The sequence below is a fragment of the Mus musculus genome, chromosome 7 (assembly GCF_000001635.26).
Source record: "Mus musculus strain C57BL/6J chromosome 7, GRCm38.p6 C57BL/6J".
In the NCBI taxonomy this organism is placed as follows: Eukaryota; Metazoa; Chordata; class Mammalia; order Rodentia; family Muridae; genus Mus; species Mus musculus.
In genome coordinates this window covers 116525012-116541131 of record NC_000073.6, presented here as the reverse complement: position 1 = coordinate 116541131, position 16120 = coordinate 116525012, and the positions used below count along the sequence as shown (strand labels likewise).

The 16120-nt window shown below is 42.5% G+C and overlaps 1 protein-coding gene across 9 annotated transcripts in view; it reads right to left on the bottom strand.

Annotated features, from left to right (window-relative positions):
• Nucleotides 1-543: 543 nt before the first annotated feature.
• Nucb2 (nucleobindin 2) overlaps nucleotides 544-16120 on the bottom strand; it is a 36237-nt gene continuing 20660 nt past the window's right edge. For 3 of the 9 annotated variants that reach the window (XM_006508025.3, NM_001360375.1, NM_001130479.2), the window contains 10 exons: nucleotides 15045-15171; nucleotides 14729-14832; nucleotides 13310-13495; nucleotides 13042-13132; nucleotides 12256-12314; nucleotides 12065-12157; nucleotides 7971-8060; nucleotides 5100-5270; nucleotides 1106-1187; nucleotides 544-690 (listed from right to left, as the gene is read on the bottom strand). In XM_006508025.3, coding sequence (XP_006508088.1) covers nucleotides 683-690; nucleotides 1106-1187; nucleotides 5100-5270; nucleotides 7971-8060; nucleotides 12065-12157; nucleotides 12256-12314; nucleotides 13042-13132; nucleotides 13310-13495; nucleotides 14729-14832; nucleotides 15045-15171 — 1011 coding nt within the window. In that variant the 3' untranslated portion in view covers nucleotides 544-682. Of the gene's footprint in view, nucleotides 691-1105; nucleotides 1188-5099; nucleotides 5271-7970; nucleotides 8061-8853; nucleotides 10684-12064; nucleotides 12158-12255; nucleotides 12315-13041; nucleotides 13133-13309; nucleotides 13496-14728; nucleotides 14833-15044; nucleotides 15172-16120 lie in introns of those variants that run through there. The other 6 variants (XR_378260.2, XR_003946513.1, XR_001785587.2 and 3 more) reach the window with 6 other exon arrangements.

The window sequence follows — 16120 nt, the reverse complement described above, 5'->3', positions numbered from 1 at the left end:
TGAGTTCTTCTGGAATGTTCCTCAGGTCCTTTTTCCTGACCTTCCCCACTGCCATGATAGCCAGAGGATAAAACCACACACTGAGGACAGCAGAGTAGCAGAACGGAGATTTCTGCACCACTCCTAGATTTCCTTAGCCAAAGGGGGAGACTTCCTGTTAGTTTCTATCACTGTCACTGGTTTTCTAGAACATGAGTGAAGCAACTGTTCCGAGGCACAGAGGCCACTCAACTGAAACCTAGAGGGAAGGGCGCTAAAAGCAGTCCAAAGTCACCAGAAACACTGGGGTCAAAGACAGATTTGCTAAGAGAGAAAGAGAAGCACCCCTGAAAGGAAGCCATCCTCAGAGTGACAGCAGGTTACCCTCAAGCCACCCACAGAGCTCTTTGTCCTAGCCAATGACAGTGTCCTGAAATTATGGGATGTGGCCCTTGGACCACTAACAGAAAGAAAGAACAGTGGGAGGAGTGGCTGGGTTTGTTTTTGTCCTGTTCTGGGAGATTTCAATCCTTAAATATCCATGTCAAAAGATAAAAACGTGTGTTCTCACTTAAAAGTCTCTTCCTTTATTCCAAATGTGCTTTAAAGTATTTATTGAGTGGAGAGAAAAGAAAGGATGTTGAAAGATGAAATAGATGTTGAATCAACGGTTTTCTTCCAAGTTCTGGCAGACATCAGGACTTTATGTGTCTGTTCAAAAGAAGTATGCTTGCATTTTAAACATATCTTCCTTTATTCCGAATGTTCTCTTACTTACAGATACATTATTTTACTTTTTGAAAGTATGATTAGCTCATCAGAGACTATAAATTATAAACATGTTCCCTAGTAAGATTAATATAAATGATCATAAAAAATTACAAGTAATTTTGAAATAAATCACTGTACCATAATGAAGGCAATTATGTGGTATTTGAGAACTGTTCACCCATGAAATTTTTGGAGAACATTTCAATTTTCTTTAATGTAAATTTCCTTCAAATATATAGAAATATAGCATGAATTCTAATCATCTGAATGAAGATAGACTGCATTCAAAATGAAAATGGATATCAATTTATAAAGGTTTATTTCCCTAAACAAACAAAGAAACAAAATTACATACGTGGCTCAAACTTCAGCTCTCCCGCTGGCCCTGATGGAGCAATGCCTTGTTGAAGTTTCTTCTGTTCCAGGTGCTGGACGGCCTGGGAAATAGAAGCAAAATATTAAAGTACTGCTTGATATTTTGGGTCATAGATGCAATCTTTGGCTAAGCTTAACAACCTGAGTCTTTTTTTCTAGAACACTCTCCTATCATACCCTGGGCATGAATGCTGGGTGAATGTTGTCTGACTTCACGTAGACTCGGAGCGGAAGGTAGCTCGTGAGATGGGCTTTAAGGCAGAGAGCACTGTGGGTCATCGGTTCCCTGGGGGTCCCTAGCAGCTCTTCCTCCAGCCTGAGGGTGTACCAGTTACTTTCATCCACATTCAGTTACCCCTCTGACAAAGCTCTAACCTCATAGTCAGGCTCTGTGGTGCACACCTCCAATCCCAGCACTGGGGAGGAAACGCCAGAAGGTCAAGAGTTCAAGGCTATCTTCACTATACAGAGTTTGAGGCCAGCCCTAACTACATGAAACCCTGTCTCAAAAGCCAATTAAAACAATCAGTTTGGTCTCTTGGGTAGATCTGCTTTATGAGAAGTATTAAGTAATGATTTTCCTTACTCAAGGATTAAATAACATTGTCCTGAAACACTCACAGTTGCTTAACATACCCAGTTTGGTTTTTGGGTGTTTTGTTTTGTTTTGTTTTGTTTTGTTTTGTTTTGTTTTGTTTTACATGAATGTCATGTAATCCCCATGGGTTATTAGAAAAGGCAACCTGGTCCCTTATCAAACTGTAATCAAGATTTGAAACAAGGTTGAGAGGGCCTACTAAACAATACTGGTTTTTTTTTTATCCAGTGTAGCCAGCTGATGACACTCCTGCTTGGCTCTGTTCTTGGGGCTGTGCATTGTTAACGCTCTGGTCTCATTCACTGGGAAAGGTCTAATAGCCTTAAAGTTACCCGTGGCAGAGTCTGGGGTATAAACAGGTAGGGTAAGTCTCTGACCAGGCAATAAGGAGATTTTAGTCTTTTAATGGCTCTGTTAATGATGTTCAAATGCAGAAGCTCCAGGTGAAGCTTTGGCCATCAGAGAGCTCAGTAAGACATAGCCAGGGTAGGATGAGTAACATTGACTGTAAACTTGACACGAGAAGGTCTACAGCTCTAGAAGATAAAGCTCAGGGCGTGTCTGTGAGGAACTTTCCAGATTGAGTCAATGGATGTGGGAAAAGCTACTGTATGTATGGGTGTCGCCGTTCCATGGACTGGGGTCCTGGACTGCATAAAAAGGAGAAAGCAATACAATTTGTCACCCTGAGTGCTGCCTAAGGGACACAGATGAGTTTTCACCCCACCCTAATCTTGTTTATCTTGAAGACAAGGCATGTATAGGTCAGAAGGTCCTCTCAGGTGGGCTGACAAAACTGGCTGAATCCAAGATGGCTGTCAGAGTGATGTCAGACAGCCTCTGAGTTCCTATCATGCCATAGGCATGCTGAAGGACACACCTCTCCGGGCCAGGATAGTTGGCGAGTGTCATGGAAGAAGCCATAACAGGAACAAAAAGAGGTGGCGCCCAGATTTCTGGAAAATCTATACTTATATCCAGAAAGGACATGGACATCCTTTTTGTTAGGCCAGAGGTTTGGCATGGGCTAAGAGGTCCCTACCCTTGTCTTCTGACCAGGAACCTATGCTTTCAAAAGCCTGTGCAAAATACTGGACAAAGCCAGCTCCTAGTTCCAGGTTCCAAAGTGACCAATGGCCCTAAATTCACCCCAGTACCTCACTATTGCACCACTGCCTCCCTCCCCTCCCCTTTAAGAAGCCCCTAGCCTAACCACCCCCCCACCCCCCCACAGACTGGGAAAGTTGATTAGTCATTTTGCCTCACTTTTCCTGCTCTTGGCCAAAGATAAAAGTTGTTTGCATTGCTCAGCTAGCGTGACATGTTCTCAATGATCCCACAACTCCAAAACAGAAAACTTGTAACAAAAGTAGTTTTAAAACACACAAACTGGAAATCCGTCTGGCGGTTCCTCAGAAAATTGGACATAGTACTACCGGAGGATCCAGCAATACCTCTCCTGGGCATATATCCAGAAGATGCCCCAACTGGTAAGAAGGACACATGCTCCACTATGTTCATAGCAGCCTTATTTATAATATCCAGAAGCTGGAAAGAACCCAGATGCCCCTCAACAGAGGAATGGATACAGAAAATGTGGTACATCTACACAATGGAGTACTACTCAGCTATTAAAAAGAATGAATTTATGAAATTCCTAGCCAAATGGATGGACCTGGAGGGCATCATCCTGAGTGAGGTAACACATTCACAAAGGAACTCACACAATATGTACTCACTGATAAGTGGATATTAGCCCAAAACCTAGGATACCCAAGATATAAGATACAATTTCCTAAACACATGAAACTCAAGAAAAATGAAGACTGAAGTGTGGACACTATGCCCCTCCTTAGAAGTGGGAACAAAACACCCTTGGAAGGAGTTATAGAGACAAAGTTTGGAGCTGAGATGAAAGGATGGACCATGTAGAGACTGCCTTATCCAGGGATCCACCCCATAATCAGCATCCAAACGCTGACACCATTGCATACACTAGCAAGATTTTATCAAAAGGACCCAGATGTAGCTGTCTCTTGTGAGACTATGCCGGGGCCTAGCAAACACAGAAGTGGATGCCCACAGTCAGCTAATGGATGGATCACAGGGCTCCCAATGGAGGAGCTAGAGAAAGTACCCAAGGAGCTAAAGGGATCTGCAACCCTATAGGTGGATCAACATTATGAACTAACCAGTACCCCGGAGCTCTTGACTCTAGCTGCATATGTATCAAAAGATGGCCTAGTCGGCCATCACTGGAAAGAGAGGCCCATTGGACACACAAACTTTATATGCCCCAGAACAGGGGAACGCCAGGGCCAAAAAGGGGGAGTGGGCGGGTAGGGGAGTGGGGGTGGGTGGGTATGGGGGACTTTTGGTATAGCATTGGAAATGTAAATGAGCTAAATACCTAATAAAAAATGGAAAGAAAAAAAAACACAAAAATTTAAAATATGACACCTTAGTAGTTCATCGAGGCATACTATAAAAACACAAGGTTAGCTTGATATTAAGGATCGGAAGTTCCAGGCCAACCCTGGCTACCTGAGAACTTGAAATAAATGAATAATCAAAAAACCACCACCACAAGATGGTTATGGTGCATGCCTTTAGTCCCAGGACTCTAGAAGCAAAGGCAGATGGATCTCTGGAGGCCAGCTAGCCTGATCTACACATCAAATTCCAGGACAGCTAGGATAACATAGAGAACTCCTCTGTGAGTTCGAGCCAACCTGATCTACATAGTGAGTCCCAGGACAGACAAAGCTACACAGAGAAACCATGTCTCTTTGGGTTTTTTGTTTTGGTGGCAGTGTTTTGCTTTGTTTTCTTTTGGAAGGGGGGTTGGTGGTTTGTGTGTTTGTTTGTTTGTTTGTTTGTTTGTTTGTTTTAATCTTTGTTTTTGTGAGACAGGGTTTCTCTGTATAGCCCTACCTGTCCTGGAACAAGCTCTGTAGACCAGGCTGACTTTAAACTCACAGAGATTCACCTGCCTTTGCCTCCCGAGTGCTGGGATTAAAGACATATACTGCCATCACGCAGAAACCCTGTCTCAAAAAAGCAAAATAAGTAAGTAAATAAATAAATAGCACAAAAAACATGAGCTCTTGGCAAAGCATCTAACATCTGGCTTGGGTTTCTTGTCCCACTGAAGACCAAGCCCAGGGATGCCAACATGCTAAGCACACTCCCTGCCTCTGAGCTATACCTCCAGCCCCTAATTTGGGGTTTGTTTGTTGTTTGCTTTTGTTTATTTGAGACAGGTTTTACTCTGTGACACAATTGGTAGCTGGGCTCAAGCAATCCTCCTGTCTCAGGCCCTTGGACTCGAGATGTGCCCTGAAAGTCCCTGCAAGCCACACCCCTCGGCGTCTACCTGATGATACTCCTGCTTCTGCGCCTCGAGGTGGTCGTGCTGCCGCTGCAGATCCTCCTTCTGTTTCTGCAGCTCTTCCGCCCTCTTCTTAAGCTCGTTCTCTTGGATAGCAATAATGCTTTCATACTCTTTAAGCTCGTCCTCGGTGAATAACTGTTGCTGGTCCAGTGTCTAAAGGAAAAGGGAAGTAAAGAACATGGTCAGGAGCACAGAGGTGTTTGTGCTCAGCCTGAAAATTCCAGAGTCACCACTGTACAAAAGAATATATGTAACATACTTTTGGGCAAAATAAGAAAATATATGTTAACAAGGCATGGTGGTTCATCCCTATAATGGCCTCCAGTTCAAAGTCAGCTCGAGCTAGAGTGAGTTCCAGTCCAGCCTGGGCCATAAAATCCTCTCAAAATACAAAACAAACAAGTGAAAAGGATTTCATGCCCAAGTTAGTTGATATGGCATCCAGAACATCCTGGGCTATGAGTGATCAGAAGTGAGTGGGAGCGAATAGGTGGGCGGGTGGGTAAACAGAAAGGAACGATGGGAGAAAAAAGGTATGTTTATCAGTCATTTCTTTTTAACTAATTGATTTGCTATATTTTAAATAGTTTATGTTATGTGTACATATGTGTGTGACTGAGTATATTTATGGTGCCATACGCATGCCTGGTGCCTGTAGAGGCCAGAAGAGGGTGCTGAATCCTATAGAACTGGAAGTATAGGCAATTGTAAGTCACCTTGAGCGTACAGGAAACCCAGCCAAGGTTCTCCACAGGAACGGCAAATGTCTTAACCATTGGGCTGTCTCTCCAACTCCTGTTCATAACTGTTTCCTTTATGATTTTTGGAGACAGAGTCTCATATAGTTCAGGAAGCCCTTGCTGTGTACCTGGTGATGACACCTTGACCCTGACCGTACTGCCTCCACCTTCTAGGTGCTGAGATATAGGCACACATGACAGCACATGGACTGTATGTCCTTTATATTTATTTGTGTTACTGGAGACCAAACATAGGTAGGACCCTGCACATGACCATGGGGTATTCCTGAGCTACACTCCCCACTTCCCTTTTTGCCACTGCCACTCTCTTTTCACTTTCTACTTTGACAAGGTTTTACCAATTTGCCCAGGGTGGCCCCGAACTCATTCTATAGCTCAGGGATAGCCTTGAATTTAGAGCAGTGTTCCTATCTCAGTCTCTGGAGAGTACCTGGGCCAATAGATTTACATCACTATTTGAGTTTCTTCTATAGATGGAGAGTAGAGGTGGCTGAACAATGCATAGGCCAGAGAAGACATGGGTGTCCTATCTCTTTAGACAGGGTCTTTGAACTTGGAGCTAGTCTGGCTGACCGCAAATCCCAGCAGTCCACCTCCTCTGCCCCTCCTCCAGCTGCAGGGTTACAGGTGTGTGTGACCACGCCTGACTTTTCACGTGGATTCTGCAGATTTGAACTCCAGTTCTCACACTTGCACACCAAACATTCTGACCCCCTGAGCTATCCTCCCAGGCCCCAGCTTCTTTTATAATAGCAATAAAATATTGGAGGACAGGTCCAGTGGCTTATGCTTGTAATCCCAGCCTTCAGGAGACCAAGGCAGGAAGGCTATTTCAAGGGTGAGGTTGAAACAGTCTCAGAAAACAAAAACATGATGGTGCATGCCTGTGATCACAGCACATGGGAGGTGAGGCAGGGAAATCTGTTAAGGCCATCCTTGGCTACATGAGACACTGCTTCAAACAACAGTCATGAAAATGTATCTATACAGTGTAACAGCTGGCTTTCCTACTTACACCCCAGTTACTGAAATAACGACCCCTAGATTAAATTATTAATGAAGAAATGCCTAGATACGCTTGATCTTATTCCCCAGCTAGCTTATAACTTAATTAACCTGTTTATTCTATTCTATGAATGCTACATGGCTAGTTATCTCTCTCAGTTTTTTTTATGCATCTGTCTCCTCAGATTTCCGGGCAAATCTGTTCCTGCACCTAACTCTATCCTGGAGTCCTCTCTTCCTACAAGAATTCCCACCGATTACTTCCTTATGCTAATAGGCCATCAGTTTTTTATTGACTGGTGATGCTTCCACACTGTACACAAGAGAGTCGCTCTACAGTAAAGACAGCTCAGTGGGTCCTTTAATTTAATCTTAAAATGTACCTATGTTTTAAATTTTCAGTGGTGATTTTATTTTTTTTTAAGATTTATTTATGTATATGAATGAGTATACTGTTGCTGTCTTCAGACACACCAGAAGAGGGCATCAGATCTCATTACAGATGGCTGTGAGCCACCATGTGGTTGCTGGGAATTGAACTCAGGACCTCTGGAAGAGCAGTCAGTGCTCTTAACCGCTGAGTCTCTCCAGCCAGTGGTGATTTTATATTTAGCAAACGTATACTTTTTAAAAGATTTCTAATTTGAGGGCTAGAGAGATGACTCAGCAGTTCGGAACACTGGCCACTCTTGCAAAGGACCCAGATTTGGTCCCTAGAATGCACATGGTGGCTCACAATTGTCTATAAGTTCAATTCCAGGAAATTGGATACCCATTTTCCACCTCCTCAGGCACCAAGTATGCACAGGGTATACATGTATGTATATATACAGGCACAGATACACATAAAAAATAAATCCTTTTTTTTAAAAGATTTCTAATTTTACACAGTATGATCATAAAAAAGATAAATTGCTAGAACGTTTTCCAAGGAGACAAGGAACTATTATTTTATAGTGACACTTTATATCAAGCATGAATACTGTAAAATTACACAAACAAACATAATGAGGAATGACAGTTAAAGCAGGACCCAATGGGACAGAGCTTCTAGAACCTCATGTCCCTGTAAAGTTGGCCTTGTTACCTCCCAGCTATCAGGCTCCAGGAATTCTTTCTTCTCTGTAGCTCTCAGGAATTCCTCCAGAGTCACCAATCGGTCTTTGTTGTTATCAATCTGATTAGAGGGAAATACAAAGGCAACATAAATAAATCTTCCATATTTTTAAGGTATAAATCTTAGGAATGCTACTTTGTAAATATTCAGCTAATTATTATTATTATTAGGAACAGGTTAACATAAACAGAAACAGGAAGGAAAATGAAGAAAAGTATTCCATTTTCATAGAATAAAGAAAAACATCTTCCTCTTCTATCAGAATTAAAACTTGAAAATGCAAGCTATCCATCTACCTGATATGCTCAAGACCAGCACACTGGCTAGTTAGGTTGTTATGGCCAGTGCCTTCACCACAATAAATATAATCCAGCTAGACCCAAGTGCTTAGACAAGAAAAATCCACCTCTCAGGAACAGCTGTAAAGGCCAAGAATAAAGCAGGTGAGGTTAAGATGCTCAACCTACTGGTTGCTCAGGCATGGGGATATGCTTTCCAAGACAGGGCCTCGGTATGTATGGATCTGGCTATGAAGACCAGTTTGGCCTGACGACCTAGTGGTTCTTCTGTCTCTGCCTATCAAGTGCTGAGATTAGAGGCATGCGTGGTGGTCTAAAGAAGAATGGTTCCCATAGGCTCATATATTTGAAAGCTTTGTCACAGGGATGGCAACAGTGGCACTATCTGAGAAGGATTAAGAGGCGTGGCTATGTTGGAGTGGATGTGGCCTTGCTGGAGGAAGTGTGTCACTGGAAGTGGGCTTTGAGGACTCAAAAACTCAAGCCAGGCCCAGTGTCTCACTCTTTCTGTCTGCAGATCATGATGTAGCTTTCAATTACTTCTCCCACACCATGTCTGCCATATGTGTCATTATGCTCTCTGCCATGATCATTCATTCGTGTGTCTGTGTGTGTGTGTGTGTGTGTGAGAGAGAGAGAGAGAGAGAGAGAGAGAGAGAGAGAGAATTGTCTTGGCCATGGTGTCTCTTCAAAGTAACAGAGCAATGACTAAGACAGTGTGTATGTACCACCACACCTGACCTGCCTGATTCAATTCTTTTTTAAGAAATATATCTAAACCATACTACAAATATATCTAAGCAGAAGTCAGTGGCCTCTCTAAGTCCTCTTCAATGCACAGTGTACAGTTCTTGGCAAACTCAATTACAATGGTGAACTTTAATGACCAAACAAATTCATTTGACACTGGGGCTATAAGACAGGGTCTCATTGGCAGTCCAGGCTAACCTCTACTCTACAGAGGCCCCAGTTCAGCACTGAAAGAGCAATATTCCCAAGGAAACCACTGAAGCCAAACAGCAGCTACCCTGGGGCTGGAGAGAAGGCATAGCACTTGAGAACATTTACTGTACTTGAAGAAGACTGGGGTTCAATTCCCAGAACCCTCTTGGTGGTCACAAGTTCCTGTACTTCTACTTCCGGTCTATAGAGCACATGCGCTGATAGAGGGTGTTGTGGTCACCCAAGGAATGGACGAGAGCATGAAGGTGACCATGGCCAAGGACAGGCCCAGCCACTGCCATATTCATACTGGGGATTCCAGGGACTTGAAGAAGATGGTGTGGATTGTACCAGCGTGCTAACAGCCAAGTGCTATGAGGTCACACTGCATTGGCCAGCACTGCACTGGCCACATAGATTATGGAGAAAATAAAAGATCATGTCTGCCCTCTAGTGGAGGGAGTGATCCAGTACAGAGATGAAACCAGACCCAAGAGACACAGCAGGAGTCTTTGAAGAGAGAGACCAGTATTCTTCCTGTATGAAGGAAAGGGCTTTCAACAGGAGCAGTAGCCATGATGCAAGCACATAGCAGATGCAAGGCAAAATGAACGGGCAGAAAGGAAGAGGGCCTGGAGGATTTGGTGGGAAAGATGGGTTGGTTGTTCCTCTGTAAAGCACTAGAAGACAGGGAAGAAGAAGAGGGGCATTTTGAGGTTTTAAGAACAAAGAATAGGAATGGGGGAATTAATGGACCAGGCAGGGATTAGCATGTCCAGACAGAGGACCTCTTAGTGATCTGGGGTCCCAGCCTGGATTTAGTGAGCCAGTTAGCATGCTTTTGTGTTAGTCTCCATCACGTGTCTCTGCTCCTGTACGGGAGCAGGCGGGTGGGTGGGGGTGCACAGCAGGGTCACACACTAGAACAAACACTGTGCCGAGGCACCTGTCCTGCTCACACCTGCCAGGCACTTAACGACAGTACCTCACAGGGTGCTGTTTCTAGAATCCCAAGTCATGGGAGAAAGAAAAACTCACTCACAAGGAAAGTTTTTTTAAAAGTCAGTTGCTCTAAAAGACAGAAATTCAAATTTTAGGTCTCTGTGATGGTTTGTGTTGTTACTGCAATTACTGCTCCAATCCTATAACCAACAGGGTTCTACATCCCTGCCTTCAGCTCAGCAAGTGCTGCTGAGATAGCCTGTGAGAGGTGCCATTCTCTCCTCACTGACTGGAAACACTTCAGGCAGTGGGAAGTGAGCAGACATGGGCCTTGGCACAGCTGGGCATCGGTCTTACACTCCATGATCGGGCCTTGAGCTGCTCATGTTCCTTATGTCATCCAGTGAGGGATCGCTCCTGAAGCCTGGGAATATAGGACACGGAAGAGCCAAAGCACGCTAGGCACAAGCTCAGCTGAGCCAGCCCTACCTTCTTGTACCCTTGAAGCACATGGAAGGCAAACAAGATGTAAATACTTGTTGTCATAATTATTAAAGTAACAGAACTCGGAAGACTTCTTAGCATAGGCTAAGTATCCATTATCCAAAATGTGGGGGACCAGAAGTGGTTTTAAATTTTAGATTTGTTTTAATTAATTAATTCTGGATTTGATCTCAGCACATGAGAGGCACTTGCAGGAGGATCTCTGTGAGTTTGAGACCAGTCTGGTCTACAAAGAGAGTTCTGGGACACCAGAGCTACACAAAGAAACCCTGTTTCAAACCTTACCCCGCCTCCATGCCAAAAAATTTTGAGATATTTGCAAAAACATAATGAGGTATCTTGGGATGGAACCAATTAAATAGGAAGTGGAACTATTAGCCTTGTTGGCTAGGTGTGGCTTTGTATGAGGAAGTGCATCACTAGGGGTGGGCTTTGAGGTCTCAGACGCTCCAGTCTAGCCAGTGCGTCACTGTCACTTCCTGTTGCCTGCAAATCCAGATGTAGAACTGTCAGATTCTCCAGCACCGTGTCTGCCTGCACACTACCAAGATGATAATGGACTAAACCTTTGAACTGTAGATCAACCCCAAGTAAATGTTTTCCTTTATAAGAGTTGCCTTGGTCATGGTGTCTCTTCACAGCAATAGAAACTCTAATAAGGACAGACCCCAAAATAAAATCAATTTATGGTTCATGTATACAACTTATACATATAGCTTGAAGGCAATGTTATACAATAAATAATTTTGTGCAAGAAACATGAAAAATTCATGGTATAGGCTTTCCCACATCTTGCATATTTATCAGTGATCAAAAAGTATTGAATTTTGGAGCATTTTGGGTTTCTGACAAGGGCTTTCCAACTCATAAAAGCTTATCTACATTTAAAAAATATTAACTATACATCATTGTTTTTTCACTACCCCAAATGTTTATTGCTAATATATAGTAGCAGCATTGCCTTATAAAATATTTAAAGTAGCCACAAATTATTTTGTTAAGGAAATCTAGTATAATACTGTGGTCACAAATACAAAATCCAATTAAATACTTATTTGGGGGGTTGGAGAGATGACTCAGTGACTAAAGGCACTTGCTGCTCTTGCAGAGGACACAGGTTCAGTTCCCAGTAGCCACATGGGCTCTCACAACTGTCTTTAATTCCGATTCCAGGAGGTAAGCAGTGTTCTTTTGTCCTTCTCAGGTACCAGGCAGGCACAAATGCACATATGTACATATAGGCAAACACTCATGCACATAAAATGAATAAATCTAAGGAAATACTGACTGCCTGTTTATTCCTCCATCTTGTGATACAAATTACTGCAAGAACTTGACTAATGGAAGACTGGGGCACGCTTTAACCTTACAGCATACCTCACTCATGACGTGTTCTCTCATCCTGAGCCTCTCCTCTTCCATTTCTATCATATCGTCCTCTGCATTTTGTGGGTTATACACTTTCTCCAACTGAAAAAAGAAAATGAGAAGACCTAACATTAAAGAAGATGGGGTGACCGAGGAGAACAAGGCAGACCCAACCGCCTGAGGATGTAACGACCACTTACCTCTCTTGTGAATAGTGCTTCTAATTCTTGTTCATCCAGGAATCCATCGTTGTTAACATCTAAAGTTCAATAGTTACAAATGCAAAAGCAGATTTGATTCCTTCGGAGAGTAAATACTTAAGAAACAATTACAATGGTTTGCAGTAGTGCTGAGTAAAGCGACAATCGGCTGCAGGGCGGGGCTTCAGCTTTCTCATGAGGCCTCAGATCAATCCAGGGGACAACTCTATAGTTACAGTTCATTATCATGTTTTAGAAGAGTATGTATTATCTACTTCTTTCCAAAGAGATAGAGCAGTATCTACAAGAATAAAAAAGTAGCTAAAACAAAACTTAAGCACCGTCTCGCTATATATCCCTAACTGGCCTGGAACTCACTATGTAGTCCAGGATAACCTGTGCAGTAATCCTCCTGCCTCAGCTTCCCAAGTGCGGGGATTACAGGTATCACCACCATATCAGCTTAGTAAATTGTAGTTATGTCATGAAAAGTGTGTTAGGTATTACCTAACCAGCCACAGAACTAGCTCCAGTCTGCAGACAGCATTGGGGTAAGTCATACAATGGCTCAGTAGTAAATGTGGGCAGACAGACACAACTATGATCTAAGATAGTTTCTGAGATCAGCTAATGAACTATTAATAATCTCAGTTGAAGGGAAAACTCTAAATGTAACTACTGGTTGAACTCAACAGCAAGCCATCACAGTAATCAGTTATAAGTATATCAAATACAGACTTTTCAAACAGCAGGTATAAATATCAATATTTGTATCAAATCTATTACCATGTAATTTGAAAAATGTCTTGGGGTCAAAGTCATTAGGGTCCAATCCATCAGTCTCTTCCCAAACCTCTTTTAGTTGATCTTTGCTTCCCTGTGAACCAATTTTAAGAAAGTGCTCAAAACAAAACATAATCTATGTATAGAGACTCAAAAAATACATCTGAGGAACTTTTCAGAATTAAGACTCAAGATTTTATATGCTAAACTTAGGACAAAATTCTGCTACAAAACTCATCTAGACATGACTTCTATGAACCCCAGTCCTTACGGGATGATTAACTTTGGGGTGGTCTTCGTGCTTCCTCTTCATCTCTTCAAACTTAGACTCTTCTTCTTTCCTCTTCTCCTCACTCAGCGTTTTTAAATACTCTCTCCGCTCGTGTTCCTTCATCATCTCGTACTTCTTAAACTCTTCATGCCGAGTCCGGTCATATTGCTCCAGATCCGCGGTAGCCTAAAGCACAACACGTGAACGTCAACGTGCGAGCGAGAAGTGTTATGTGCCAGTCTTTTTTCTTCCTCACACTATGTGTGTGGTGTGCATGCGAGTGTACATGTGTGTTCACACGTGTGTGGGCATCTGTGTGCAGGTACGTGTGAAGGCGTGAGGTTGATGCTGGGGGTCTTCCTTGATGGCTCCCTACCTTAGTCACTGAGGCAGGGTCTCTCAACTGAGCCCAGAGCTATCTCCCCAAAACAAAATAAAATAGCTTTTAAAAATACCCTGAGCTCTCTAACAGACGTTTGGAGAGTAAAACCAACAAACACTGGACTATTCGAAGCAAACAAAATATAAACTGATCTCAAAAAGAAGAAACTGGGTCAAATGTGGACACGGCAGGAAATGAAAGTGGTAGTCAACAGCTATTTCACTGAGTTTCATAACTGCCCAACTAAAACATCTAGCTTGTCAATTTCTCTCATAACTAATATAATAGGTCCACAAACTCTCATCTAAAACTACCTGGGCCAACTAGATATGGTAGCTCATACCAGTATTCCCAGAATGCATGAATACCTAACATGCATGAAATTCTGAGTTATACTCCTACACAAATACAATACATAATCATACAATAAAATAATAGTAATAAATATTACTATTTATAATTAATTGTAGCATATATAAAATAAACATAGCCAGGTGTGGCCTTGGATTTTTAAAATACAGTGCTAAGCTTCTTGCATGATAGACAGATACTCCAATAAATGAGCCAATTTCTCCCAATCTTTTTTTTTATTACTATGACATCCAAACTAGATGTCATAGTAATAAAATTATTAAGGGATTTTTCAAATTTTAGGGCACAGGGAGGAAGGGCAAATGGAGATGGAGAGAGAGACTTCAATGACACCGAATTGTGCCAAGAAATACTAGGAAATACTGAGCTGATAAAGGAAACTGAGTCTCCCATAGAACCTTCGTAGGCAGGACTTCTTTACAGAGCCTAAATAAAACCTACAGATACCATGGAGACTAGCTAGTCCAAGCCTGGTTCAGTTTTCACAGAATTTTGGATTTAGAGGTGTGGATGAATGATGTGCACCGTGTTAGTCCTGATATCTGTAGTGAGAAAGCTTCAAGCCCAGAGCATATGAAAGTCAGGTTCCCACTTCATTGAGATTATCTGCAACTCACGGATCCTCAAAGGAACAGAAAGACCCCGTGTTGGGGGCGCATCCTTACTGCTTTGATTAGCATATCCAAATCTCTGGATTCAAATGTGTTAGGATTCTGGTGGTTCAGGTGTTCAAACTGCTTCAGAAGAAGGTGGTGATTCATGCCAGTGTCTGCAACAGCGTGAGAAAACAGCAAGTATCAGCCCCAGAGCACACCTAACATTAACCTCTGGCTCTACACACAGGCACATATGAGTGTGCACACACTACTCATGCAAACACATGAACACATACATACCACAAATATAAAGTATGCTGGCACGTAACATAAGACCCTTCACGAGCCAACACTGAAAGCATCCTCCCATCCATCCAGCGCCTACCTTGAAGGGCATCCAGCTTAGCTTTGATGAGCATCCGCAGTCTTCCTACTTCTTGCCTCTTCAGCTCATCCAGTCTCGTCCTCACTTTGTGACTTACTAAGTCCAGCTCTTGACTCAGCCTCCCGCTCTGTCAACAAAATTAATAAATTAGTTTTATCTAGTACATTTTACTTTATACCTGATGTAATGGAGTAAAAATAGCATTATAGGAACTAGAGAGACAGCTCAGCAATGAAGACCGCAGGCTGCTCTTCCAGAAGACCTCAGGACCCACATGGTAGCTCACAAACACCTGTAGCCCCAGATCCAGAGGATCCAACATCCTAGCTGACATCTATGGACACTGCATGCACATGGACAAACACACATAAGAAAAACACGCACACATTAAAATTTAAAACATATTTTTAAATAGCATTCTTTTAAATTGGTAATAGGTTGACTGAGTTGGATACATTTTACATTATATAAGTACTCCTTTTATTTCATTGGGCATGATGACTATAATCCTAGCACCTGAGAGGTGGGGGCAGGAACTAAGAAGTTCAAAGCTACCTTTAGCTTCCTACCAGCCTAGTCTACATGAAACCCTGACTCAAAAAAAAAAAAAATATTGGGAGAACTTGGCTCATTTATTAGAGTACCTGTCTACCATGCAAGAAGCTTAGCACTGTATTTTAAAAATCCAAGGCCACACCTGTAATCTCAGGCGGAAGGATCAAAAATTCAAAGGCTTTGGCTACATAGTGAACTAGAGTCCAGCCTGAATGCCTGAGTCCCTGCCTCAAAAGACAGAAACAAGCTATTCCTTCAAAGCAATTCTTTTAAAAGCTAACAACAGAGTGAGCACATGACCCAAAAATTCCATCCCCAGGACTGTAACTTAAATTCTGAAGCATGTTAACACAACAGCTTCAGCACTGTTGTCCACTGAAGCCTTACTCAGAGTAGCCAAAATAAGCAGAAATAACCCAAATGCCTTATCAACTGGTTAACAGGTAAAAATCTACAGCAGCCCTCCTTCAATCCCTAGGATAGGACCTACACACACACTGAAATCCATGATATGTAAATAC